At 48.1% G+C, this 12,615-nt stretch overlaps 1 protein-coding gene across 4 annotated transcripts in view; it reads left to right on the top strand.

The window, feature by feature from the left end:
- LOC118218032 (zinc finger MIZ domain-containing protein 1-like) overlaps positions 1-12,615 on the top strand; it is a 71,915-nt gene that overhangs the window by 30,380 nt on the left and 28,920 nt on the right. For all 4 annotated transcript variants that reach the window (XM_035400370.1, XM_035400369.1, XM_035400372.1 and 1 more), the window contains exons 3-4: positions 7,526-7,645; positions 11,450-11,563. In XM_035400370.1, coding sequence (XP_035256261.1) covers positions 7,577-7,645; positions 11,450-11,563 — 183 coding nt within the window. In that variant the 5' untranslated portion in view covers positions 7,526-7,576. The remainder of the gene's footprint in view (positions 1-7,525; positions 7,646-11,449; positions 11,564-12,615) is intronic.

The raw sequence follows: 12,615 nt of genomic DNA, 5'->3' as shown, positions 1-12,615 counted from the left end.
TGTAGCCCAGTGCGACATACTCAAGTCAGTACTCACTTTTTTGTGAGGGTAATTGTCGGTGTTATTCTGACCTTTAAGGTTAATTTCTTAAGCTTTCATTTCCTTTATTCAGCTCAATTCTGAACCCCTTGAACTGTGTTCAGGCCAGACAGGCTACCAAACCTCACGCCTTCAAAAATCTTCATGCAGCTGTGATTGCATTGTTAGCAGTGATGTTCTATCTCTGGCTGTGTGTGTGTGTGTGTGTGTGTGTGTGTGTGAAAGAATGTGTGAGTGTGTGACTCACAGACACACTCACACACGCCCACACACACACACATGCACACACACACACACACAAACACGCACACACACACACACACAAACACACACACACGCAAACACACACACTCACACACACACGCAAACACACACACACACACACGCACGTGGAGCCCTGTGGTTTCCACCACGTGGAGAATGTACATGGAATCACAGAACTCCTGGAATCTGCTAATTAGCAGGAATCTGGTGTATATGCGAGTTTCTTTGAAATGTGTTTAATTAGGTGGGACGCGCTGTGTGATACTGTGCATGTGTTTTTCTGAAACACGAAATGTACTGAAGCACTCTCCAGGCATGCGCTAAGTGCCCTCCACTGGTGACGATCTTCCTTCCTTCCCTCAATGATAAAGCATATCAATAGTAAAACCTCATTACTATAAAAGGGATCTAATGCAATTTAGTGCAGACAAATCTATGCAGGGTGATTAAGCAATTCTTATTGGGCTATTCTAAAAGGATTTAGACCACTGGACCATTTCTTTGCCTCTGTACCCTTAAAATAAATGAATAAAACAAAAACAAACAAATCTCTCTTTCTTTGCTCTATGTGTAAATACGGGCAATTTTGTGTTGTTTTTGTAATAGTTAAACAGAAGCAGCTTATTAAATATACATTGTGTACTGAGCTGAGTGTGCCAGTTATTCTAGGCCCTCCTAATCATTAATGCAAGCTTGCATTAGGGGGGATATTACCATCTCAGGAGGGGGGGTCGATTTCTGCTTTTCTGCTTCTATTTTTCTTATCTGCAGTTAAAAAGAACTTCTAAGAATATTTCTTTTTATCTGATGTGAAGAAACGCGTATCTGTGCAGCGTTCATTTCTGAAGCCAGCTGTCCGCTTTATTCAGTGTGCCTTTAAAATGAGAGCCTGGACAGGTACCTTTGAACCGGGGTCCCAGGTGAGCTGGAGCTGTGCTGTGAGCTCGGGACTCATTCGTCACCTGAGCCAATCAGGGCACACGAGACTGAGAATCCACCGGGGCGAACCCCGAATACGAGCGTGGCCCGGTCCAGCTACCCGAGGTAACGGGTACCTCCTCTGAGCCTGAAGCTCGATAAAGAGCAGATGCTCGTGTGACTTGCCGTCTGTGTAGAGGACGAGGAAACGGGCTCGTCTGCGGACGTTGCTTGGCGCCCAGCGTCGTGTTCTCGGCTGACCCACGTTTATTAGCACGAGGACGTGAGAGAGTTCTGTGTGTTTGGGTCTCATTTATTCCTGTGGTTTCTGCTCCTTTTAATTGATCCCAGATACCGCCGAAAAATCAAACTGCGCCACAGGCTACCGCTTGTGGGTGGTCCAAAAAGGGCCAGTAACCTTTACATGGATAAAGTACCGCGCTGAAAATAAACAGAAATTCTCTCATGAGGAAAAAAAAATCCTGCTAACGCTGGTCTGCATTCAGCACAGGAGTTTCATCTTTTCCTTCTTCAGAGGGGAATACTTCAGAAGCGGGTCCAGTCTGGGAGCAGAAGCGGGTTCAGTCTGGGAGCAGAATCGGGTTCAGTCTGGGAGCAGAAACGGGTTCTGGGTTAGGGTTAGGGTGCGGTTCAGTACTGTCCTGTGTCAGTGTTTTGAAGAACAGAAATAGGGGGTCTACATTTTGCACCGAGTATTGTAAATGTTACTCAATTAAATAGAAAAAAAGAAAAACAAAGAATCCAACGTTATACTAATCAACAAGAGACAACAAAATGGTATGCAGAGAAGACACTGAACAAGGGAAGATCCACCACACTCCACTGTAGGAGTTCAGTGACAGAACAAGACTCTGCTCTTTTTCAGATCGGGAGAGATGCTGTTACTGGAATATTGCGTGTTCCTCATCCCTCTTCGCTCAAACACGAATGACCAGGAAAGTCCCGGGACGTGAACAGCCTGTTGCTCTGTGGTGATTAGATTTACAGGTGATCCTGACTGCGGCAGTTTCTGCATATGCCCCCACAGGACCTGTTTCCTGTCAGAAATAATTAGATTATTGCAGCGAAAAGGATGATGAAATGGCAGGAGCTGTCTATAGTGAGGTGACCTGCCTTTAATTCACAGGTTTTATTTGATAGAAAGCAGCTGCCGTTGGCATGGAAATGGATTTTATTTTTATGTGTATTTATTTGTTTTTAATCTTGTATGAACGTTCAGGTATATGCAATGGTAAATGTGCTGTTCAGGTATGGTAAATATGCTGTTCAGGCATGGTAAATGTACTATATGGGCATGGTGAATGTACTATATGGGCATGGTAAATGTACTATTTTGGCATGGTAAAGGTGCTGTTGGGGTATGTAATGGTAAATGTACTATATGGGCATGGTAAAGGTGCTGTTGGGGTATGTAATGGTAAATGTACTATATGGGCATGGTAAAGGTGCTGTTGGGGTATGTAATGGTAAATGTACTATATGGGCATTGTAAAGGTGCTGTTGGGGTATGTAATGGTAAATGTACTATATGGGCATGGTAAAGGTGCTGTTGGCGGTTTAACCATGCAGATCACAGTAGCGAAGGTGCTCGTCTGAATGGGGAATTGTTAAATCATCTGCTCATTCAGCTGTCACCAATTCATTTGTTGCGATCGATCATTAAAGTGCAAAAAAAAAAAAAAAACCCAAAACTGAACAGAAAGATTCTGAATGCTGATGGAGGAACACTTTGTTTCTTTGTCCCCATGAAGAGCTTCTTAAGATGGACTCTGTGTGTCTGGCTACAAAAAAAAAAACTAATCTAAATGGAAAACACATTGTAGTCATTATTTGCAAGTGCTGAATGAACACAGTTGCCATGGTTACAGGCCTCAGAGACCGCGGGCTGGTTTTAGGCCAGAGAACGTGGCAGACGAACAGAGTGGCTCTCAGTCCGGATGGCGAAAATGAGGAGTTATTGAAAGCAGAAGTGCCGCTCAGTCACACTGTTAATGTCCAAACCCGTTAAATATCCAGACCAGCACCGCACAGAACCACCCCGTTTCGGGGGCGTTCATTCTGCAAAACCGATCGCAAAATAGTGGATGTTTCGGACTAAATTGCAGGTCCACATTTTGTAAACGTGTGTGTGTGTGTGTGTGTGTGTGTGTGTGTGTGTGTGTGTGTGTGTGTGTGTGTGTGTGTGTGTGTGTGTGTGTGTGTGTGTGTGTGTGTGTGTGTGTGTGTGTGTGTGTGTGTGTGTGTGTGTGTGTGTGTGTGTGTGTGTGTGTGTGTGTGTGTGCTGAAATGATCTGTAGAATACATGAACTAATTTAATTTCAGTAAATTGACAGAAATTCTGAAATGCGCTCGCTCTGCGTTAGTTAGCTTCCAGACATGCAAATGTGGATGTGATTTTGACTGGGGAAGAGAACACAAATCCCATGGCTGCCCCCGGGCAGAACGGAGGATGACGTGCGTAAACTGGGGGACGGGGTGGAGTGGGTGGGGGGGAGGGGGTGAACTAATCCAGAGCAGCACAGGTGGGGGAAACAGTCTGTGTTTTAAAATGCATCTGTCCAAGTTCAGGTGCTGAACTACAGTAGTGTCCGGGGAATGATTTCTGTCAGATTAATTATAAATCTGAGAGATGTGCTGACGTGCGGGCCGTGTGTGCAGACTGGCTCCCGTAGCCCTGACCGCACATGTGGGACACAGCAGGGTCTCACCCATCAGGGCTAAGTTCCTCAGCCTTCCCCGGAGTCCTGTTTGGGGTTTGGGTCCGTCCCGCCCAAACCCCAAACAGCGTTTCTTGCCGCCAGCGTACGGCCTGGTTTAGCCCCGCCTCCTCGCACTCGGGGAATCGCTCCCGAGCGTCAGCGCGTTAAAGCTGGCTGTTTGACCGGGCGCCGCGTTCTGTGACTCTGCGCTGAGGAAGAGGAGGAGGAGGAGGAGCAGGCTGCCGCATGAACAAGCTGAAGGCTAGATGCCCCCAGTCACAGGCTGGCACGTTTAGCGGCTATTAGACCCCAGACCCTGAATATGAAGCGTCCGACCGGCAGTCCTGGGGGAGATGGGGGGGTGTGTGGATGAAGATCGTGATGGCCGGGAGCGTGTGTCAGGTTTCTCTCACTGGTAGAGCTTCTGTCTTATCTCCGTGTGTGACTGGCTGCTCGGTGCTGAGCTCTTTGTCCACCTAAACCGTCTGCTTCAGGTGCAGTCTCATAGACTCTCTCCCATAGTCGCACGTGCACACACATTTTATTTTATGAAGTTCATTTGTCTGGGACAGCACACATTTAGCTGGCTGGCTAGTCCCGGGCCAGGTAACATCAGGGGCTCTCCTTGGCCTGTACCACTGTTTTTGGTTCGCAAATCTCCTCTTATTCACCCAGATAGGACACAGGTTTGCTCTGATGTATGAACAGGTTGAGTTCAGATCTTTGTCTGTTTGTTTGCAGTCACGGTACGTAACTGCGCCATCTAGAGGTGGAGCTCGGAACATGCGTGCGTGTCTCGGCTGGGCTGGAAGGTGAAACCAGTCTCTGGGTTCTGGGCCGATGGCCTCGGCAGGTGCACAGTGGACCTGCTTTAATGAGCAGGGCCCTATGGCTGGGGCTGGGGTGAATCACTGGGGCAAATCTCTGGGGTAAATCATTGGGGTATTGGCTCGATTATGACGAGTCTGTTTCACCCTGCGGCCCCCTACTACGCACTGCTTTGTGAAAATATCTTTGACGCGGCTAATTTATGAATGCCATGTTCTCCAATAAAGGGTTTTATCCTATTTCAGTGTCAGCAGTTAGAGAATGACATCAGTGTGGAAGTGTAATTATTTTCCTGAATGCTGGCCTGAGACACTTTAATGAACGTCTGGCTGCTTGATTTGATTTCTTTTTCGAAGCCAGTCTGGTGTGCCCCTCTAATCTTTTTTTTTTTTTTCCCTTCTCAAGTTCTGCATGAACACAAACCCATCATCCTGTCTTTCTTGGGTCTTAACAAGCCGTCCAAACCCACATCCAAACCCACAGGGCAGTTCCCACAAGTCAGGAGCACTGGGGTCCCATCGCTGCCCTGCACCCGCAACGAAAAACCGCGACTGCACCCCCAGTCCAGCGTTTAGGCTGATTATTCTCCCACCGTGCCTCAAGTGTTCCCGTCCCAGAACAGGTTGGGTGCAGTTAAGCTCTCGGCCTCAGGTCTCAGTCCCTCTATCTGGTAATCAGGTGTGTCTCCGGCGGTGGTGGGGTTGTCTCATGATCCTAAAGAATCCTGGGAAATGGTGTTTTGAACGCGCCTGAGCACCCTCGGTTACCGCTGTCAGAAGGGGTCTGTGCTTTGATTGACAGCTGGAGCCCATGGTACAGCAGCTGTGCGCGGAGCCTCACGCACCTCCTGTTGGGTGGTTTCCACAGCACCTGCTCCTCACACGCTCCTCCTCACGCTCTTCTTCACGCTTCTCACGCTCCTCCTGCGCCCCCTGTTGGGTGGTTTCCACAGCACCTGCTCCTCACACGCTCCTCCTCACGCTCTTCTTCACGCTTCTCACACTCGTCACGCTCCTCCTGCGCCCCCTGTTGAGTGGTTTCCACCGTGCCTGCTCCTCCTGCTCCTCACACTCCTCACGCTCCTCCTGTTGGGCGGTTTCCACGGTACCCGCTCCTCATGCTCCTCTTGCGCCCCCTGCTGGGCGGTTTCCGTGGCGCTCACGGTGATAAATTCCAGCGCTGAGCAGCGGGAGGCTCGGCCTTCACTTCCCTTCCATTCACCCCGACGCCCTTCTCCCCAAAACTGCAGGGCGCTATAAATTACCCCAGGAGTGCGCTCTGTGGGATGTTTATTTGTCATTGGGTACGGCCATAAATCAGCTCTCTGAAGCACAAATTGATAACCTTGAGTGTGAGGCATAGCGCTCCTGCCTCCTGATAGTGGATACGCTGTGCGTACAACTTTTTTTTCTTTTTTTTTTTGAACTTGGCAGTAATTCTCTGAGGCTGGCAGGCGATCTCGTGAGTCATTGAGTTGTCAGTAATCTCTTGATTCGTTGTTGGCTGTTGGGCCGGCCTCTTTGACACCGCTGTGCCACCTTATGTCCAGAGCCGTCTACTTCAAATTAAATCATGTCACAAGTAATGACACAGACTTTGTAAACGAACATGACCAATTTCCTGTTAATTTCCTATTTATTTAATTCACTCCGAGGTGCAAGGCTTGGATAATGGTTATTACTGTGTGAAATAGTTTTGCGGGTCAAATCCTGTGGAAAGGGTGTCTTTTGTTTGGGAGATTTGTGTGCTTTAAACTTGTAGTATATTTTGTTTCTCCTGCCCTGGGCTGGGTGTATAACCCTGCTCTGATGCATTTCAGCCAATGAGTGGTGAGTTTTTGGTATATGGCACGTGAGAGTGAGACTGATACGTTGGCTGCAGGTCACCTGCTCGCAGTCCTCAGGACGCTACGCTGCTCCATCCTGTCTGGCCTGATAGTGATCAGTACGCACTGACTTCCTCTCTGCCCCCCTCCCCAAACATCAAAGGGAATTCCTCAGGTTAATGAAACTCATATGAACAAATGTAGGGAGGGCTGGTACTCACCCTGCCGGGGGGGGGGTGTAACTCCTCTCTGGACAAGCAGCAGGCTGGTAAATGGGGCCCAGCACGGCTTCACAGAGTGACCCTCTGTTATTCTGGAATGGAGAAGAATGGTGAAAAATTCTTAATATCATGTTATTTTGACCTTGGCTGCAAGATCTAATTAATTCAGGTTTCACAATCAGCCTTTTAGAGAGTGCAGTGTGGAATCGAGCCCTTGGTGAACTTGGGTGGTAAATCTCCAGTGAGGGCGGGGGGGGGGGGGCCTTACCTGAGCGCGATCGGGTAGACCTTACCTGAGCGTGATCGGGCAGACCTTACCTGAGTGTGATCGGGCAGACCTTACCTGAGTGTGATCTGGTAGACCTCACCTGAGTGTGATTGGGCAGACCTTACCTGAGTGTGATCAGGTAGACCTCACCTGAGTGTGATCTGGTAGACCTCACCTGAGCGCGATCGGGTAGACCTTACCTGAGTGTGATCGGGTAGACCTCACCTGAGTGTGATCGGGCAGACCTTACCTGAGTGTGATCGGGTAGACCTCACCTGAGTGTGATCAGGTAGACCTCACCTGAGCGTGATCGGGTAGACCTGGAGTCAGACTCCAGTGCTCCAGCATCACTCTCAGAACACCTGTGGCTGTGAAAGGACTGGGTAGACTGCAAAGGACGGCCTCTCTTTTAATCCTCTCTTTCTCTCTCTCTGTCTTCCAGATTCCACTCCTTTAATGGCTTTCCGGTAGAAAAGGAGGAGAGACCGTCAACATGAGCTCTCTGCAGTCAATGGACCGGCACATTCAGCAGACCAACGACCGGCTGCTGTGCATCCGACAGGTGAGAGACCACGCCCGTCCCGCTGCGCCCGTCCCGCTGTGCCCATCCCGCTGTGCCCATCCCGCTGTGCCCGTCCCACTGTGCCCGTCCTGTGGACCTTTCCCTCTGCGTCCCTCTGAACGTCCCCGCACCAGAACCCGAAACGTGGTTTTCTGAAACGGAACCTCCAGTGTGGGACGGGTACTGTCCCATCAGAAACTGAAACGGTCATTCTCTGAAAATATGCCAAATACTGAATGAATAATCATTCCTGGAAACGACAAGTTAAAAACTAGAAAAGCTTAAAAAATACATACATATATTATATATATATGAGTCAATCCCGTTGTAAATGAAGAATACCTCTCCTTTGGTTACTGGTTCAAAATTGCTCACTTTTTGTCATTTGCATTCAAAAAGGCTGAGGTCTTTGTTGATAAATACAATGGAGCAATGCACCATGGGATTGCCGGCTTTCCAACGGTCTTAACAGTCGCTGATTTGATTTGAATCCGAGGCATTTGGTTGAATGCAAATCCATTAACGCATATCAATGAACATGAGAACCACACTGCTGGGTACCAGGAGGAGTCTGCGCCCCTTAAAAATAGGGAGACGTTGAAACCAGGAGCCAGTATCCCATAATGCACTGCTCTGTTGTGTCTCTGTAAACAAAGGCCACAAAAAAGCAACTGTGGAATATAAACATAAAATTTTAAATTTCATATTCTCTGCATTTTGAGTTCATGTTTTTCAAGCGGAAGTTTTAAGTGCATTTTGAAATGCGTTGTTTGGCATGGCATAGACTGTGTGCAGCTGGCTGCCATGTTGAATCTGTCTCTCGACTGTATTCTCGCAGCGTATTACTTTATCAATTTCAGAGCTTCCACTGACTGATTCTTAAAGTTTCTCAGAAACTTTATAGTCTGTATTTTATTCCCCTGAATTTAGTTAATGTAGAGCTGAGATTCTTACCTTTTCACAAAGATACTAGAAGCCCTGATTGCAAGTGAATGCTGACAGTGGGGATTTGAATGATATAGCAAATATCCCCAACAATCGAGTGGTTGTCTTTGGGAACGTTGCTGTTTGTAAGGAATACTACTTGTGCTTCTGCCTATTGAAATGCTATAGAAATCCCAGGAGGATTCAGAATTAACTCTCATCTTCAACAGTGTAGAATATGAAAGAGATTAAAATAATTAAGGAAATATTACAGTCTGATCCAGCAGCTGGTTTTTATTGAAGATTGTCATGTCGAAATCTTAACCAAAATTACCCTTTCCATTCCAGAAGAATGGTTCCTCTGTTTTTAATATTCTCTAAAGACAGGACACTTCACTTCCATGGGCTGAATATGCATTGTGCGTACCTATAATGGGAGCGTTTGTTTCTATAATAGGAATGCGGTCTACTTGAACAGATGAAATGACTGGCTGTCAAATTAGATTTCTTTGTCAGCTGACAAACGGGGATGAAGCAGAGCGGCAGATTTATGGCAGACGGACTTTCTGTGCAAATAATGTGCTCCAGAAACTTAAGACATGAAGCAGCTCACAGAACAGCGGCGTTAAAACACAGCGAGACATTGCTGGGCTCTCCGCTCTGTGTGTTAAACTACTTTTCATTCATCAGCTCTGAAAAAACACCTTCTGTGTATTATTCATTTATATCTGTATCGTCACTGAAGCAGCTTGGTTTGGAGGACGGCTGCATTGTCTCGCGCAGGATTTGAACCTGCAGCCCAGTCCAGGTCCATGTCTGCTGTGCCGCACTGCTGTCCTGCTCTGTGTCCTGAGGCCGAGAGGCTGTATTAACGGCAGTGCTGTGTGGTGTTATCGGTGCTATGCGGTGTTGTTATCGGTGTTGTTATCGGTGCTGTGCGGTGTTGTTATCGGTGCTGTGCGGTGTTGTTATCGGTGCTGTGCTGTGCTGTTATCGGTGCTGTGTGGTGTTGTTATCGGTGCTGTGCTGTTATCGGTGCTGTGCTGTGTTGTTATCGGTGCTGTGCGGTGTTGTTATCGGTGCTGTGCGGTGTTGTTATCGGTGCTGTGCGGTGTTGTTATCGGTGCTGTGCGGTGTTGTTATTGGTGCTGTGCGGTGCTGTTATCGGTGCTGTGCGGTGTTGTTATCGGTGCTGTGCGGTGCTGTTATCGGTGCTGTGCGGTGTTGTTATCGGTGCTGTGTGGTGCTGTTATCGGTGTTGTTATCGGTGCTGTGCGGTGTTGTTATAGGTGCTGTGCGGTGTTGTTATCGGTGCTGTGTGGTGTTGTTATCGGTGCTGTGCAGTGTTATCGGTGCTGTGCGGTGTTGTTATCGGTGCTGTGCGGTGCTGTTATCGGTGCTGTGCGGTGCTGTTATCGGTGCTGTGCGGTGTTGTTATCGGTGCTGTGATGTTATCGGTGCTGTGCGGTGTTGTTATCGGTGCTGTGTGGTGTTGTTATTGGTGCTGTGCGGTGTTGTTATCGGTGCTGTGATGTTATCGGTGCTGTGCGGTGTTATCGGTGCTGTGTGGTGTTGTTATCGGTGCTGTTATCGGTGCTGTGCGGTGTTGTTATCGGTGCTGTGCAGTGTTGTTATCGGTGCTGTGCGGTGCTGTTATCGGTGCTGTGCGGTTTTGCAGGTGTGCATAAACAGACATTTCAAAACAATTTAAGATGATATGAACAAAACAAATATACGCTGTAGAAAAAACAAATTACTGATGAATAGAAGCTGATAATTATTATTTTCTCCTTTTTCATTTTCCTTGCCTATTGGCTGGTGGTCTGGTTTTGGGCACTGAATCAGGCACATCTGTGCTGTGGCAGCGCCAGCGTCTTCCTTGCCAGTTCCTGTCTGTCTCGCACATGCCTGGCACTCTGGAACTGGCACACATGGAAAGAGCAGGCAGGCTGGCAGTCTGTCTGTCTGTGTCTGTCAGTCTATCTGTCTCTCTGTCTGTCTGCCTGTCTGTTTGTCTGTCTGTCAGTCAGTCTTTATTGTCTGTCTGTCTGTTTTTCCGTCAGTCAGTCAGTCAGTCAGTCTTTATTGTCTGTCTGTCTGTTTTTCCGTCAGTCAGTCAGTCAGTCAGTTTGTCTGTCTGTCAGTCAGTCTTTATTGTCTGTCTGTCTGTTTTTCTGTCAGTCATTCAGTTTTTCTGTCTGTCATTTAATAAAATTTTTTTTAAAAAACTGTGTTTAGTGAATCTGCAAAATCACTCCTGTGGAATCTGTGGGTAGGAAATGCAAGAGGTTGCATTCAGATGAAGGGGATTAGGTGGCCAGGTGTATGACTGCCCCCTACTGACCAACCGGCACCTCTTCCAGCAGCAGCAACCTAGTTTTGCCATGTCTTCCATCCAACTACTAACTAAGTCCAGCGCTGCTTAGATTCGGCTGGTAGTCATGAGAGAAGTACGGATCAGTGTGGTTGCTGGCTTTTACTCAAGATCTACACAGTTATGATAAAATCCAATTCCATATCAGCCAATCAGAGAGGGGGACCAGGGGGCCAGGCGGCTGTGTTAGAGGTTAAACACAGTGACGCGTTGTTGGGGCTGTCTGACGTCTCCGTAGCGATGGAGGGGAAACGTTACATCGCTGGGTTATGAGGAGTGGCACCTTACTGCCCCCGTATTATTTCCAATTATTGCCGCAGTGAAGCTTATTAGTCTGTTTTTAATCTAACAAGGGACTCTGACCGACGCCTATTACCATGCGTCCAGCTGAACTGGCTCTCTTCTGGCTCAAAGGGAGCACCGCGCTGAATGTGAGGCATTAGGAGAGTTTGTGACCTCTGACCTTTAGGTTTCACGCCCAACTCCTTGCGTTTCTGTCTTTGCAGCACTTGCAGAATCCGGCGAATTTCCAGACGGCGGCGACGGAGCTGCTGGACTGGTGCGGCGACCCGCGGGCCTTCCAGCGGCCCTTCGAGCAGAGCCTGATGGGCTGCCTGACGGTGAGGAGGGCGGGGCCGGGCCGGGGTCGGGGGCGGGGCTGGGGGCAGGGCCGGGCAGGGGCGGGGGCGGGGTCGGGGCCGGGGCCGGGGACCTGTTTAATTACGCTGTCCTCTCTCTGATGCTTGTAGTATGACAGCGTGGTCCTTTTTCTTTATTTATTGGTGAGTTGTACTCACCAGTACTCACGTACTCTGTTCTTAAAGTCTTTTTGGAAAGAAGCTTAAGCGTGTTTGCGTCTGCTCATTTGCTCAGTGATCCTCTCCTGTCTGGTAAATAATCTTGTGGTTTTATTTGAGCGCTGGGCCGTGTTCTGGGCTCTGTCTCTGGTTGGCAGGGGATTGCCCTGCTGGCTGAGGCCCTCAGCTTGGCACCGTCAGTTACTGAAGTTGCAACAATCAAATAGCTGAAATATTTCCCTCCAAATGTAAAACTGATACAAAAAAATTTGTTTTTTTTTCTTGCATCCTCCTGCATGCAGTTTTTTTTCATTTGAAATTTGCCGTGCGCTATAATATGTCCAGTGTTAATTTAACTGAGAGAGTACGTGCTGTATGAGTCAAATAGTGACCAATGGTGCTCAGTAAGAGTTGCTTTAACACTAAACGTTTTACTGTGAGGTAGATTATTCAGTTCTTTCGTAAGTCTCAAAAAATGTAGTCAGTGCATTCCACTAAAACACAGCGATGGTGATGGTCAGTACTCACTGCAGAGATACTGCAGGGCTGTGTTTTCCTGCGTCGGACAGAAAAATCTGTCAGTGGAGAAAGAGGTCACCGCTGGAATGCATGGTGTGTTCAGTAGTTTCCCCTGAACACACGCACGCTTAACGCCAGTGGGGTGAGAGGGTTCTCCTGCAGATGATGGGGAAGGAAGGTCAGAGCTCTCTCTGTCTCTTAATTATGATTTATTACTCCTCCAGGGAGCGGTGAGGCTTCATTAGCACCTCCTCTTCCCTCTTCACTCCGGAGAGCTCGTGGACTCGCTGCGTATGAATGTATACGGCAGTGTTATTGGTGTAGATATGGATGTATACGGCAGTGTTATTGGTGTA

The sequence above is a fragment of the Anguilla anguilla genome, chromosome 18 (genome assembly GCF_013347855.1).
Source record: "Anguilla anguilla isolate fAngAng1 chromosome 18, fAngAng1.pri, whole genome shotgun sequence".
NCBI classification, from domain to species: domain Eukaryota; kingdom Metazoa; phylum Chordata; class Actinopteri; order Anguilliformes; family Anguillidae; genus Anguilla; species Anguilla anguilla.
The sequence above is the reverse complement of the archived record's forward strand: the minus strand, read 5'-3'. Positions and strand labels throughout refer to the sequence as shown.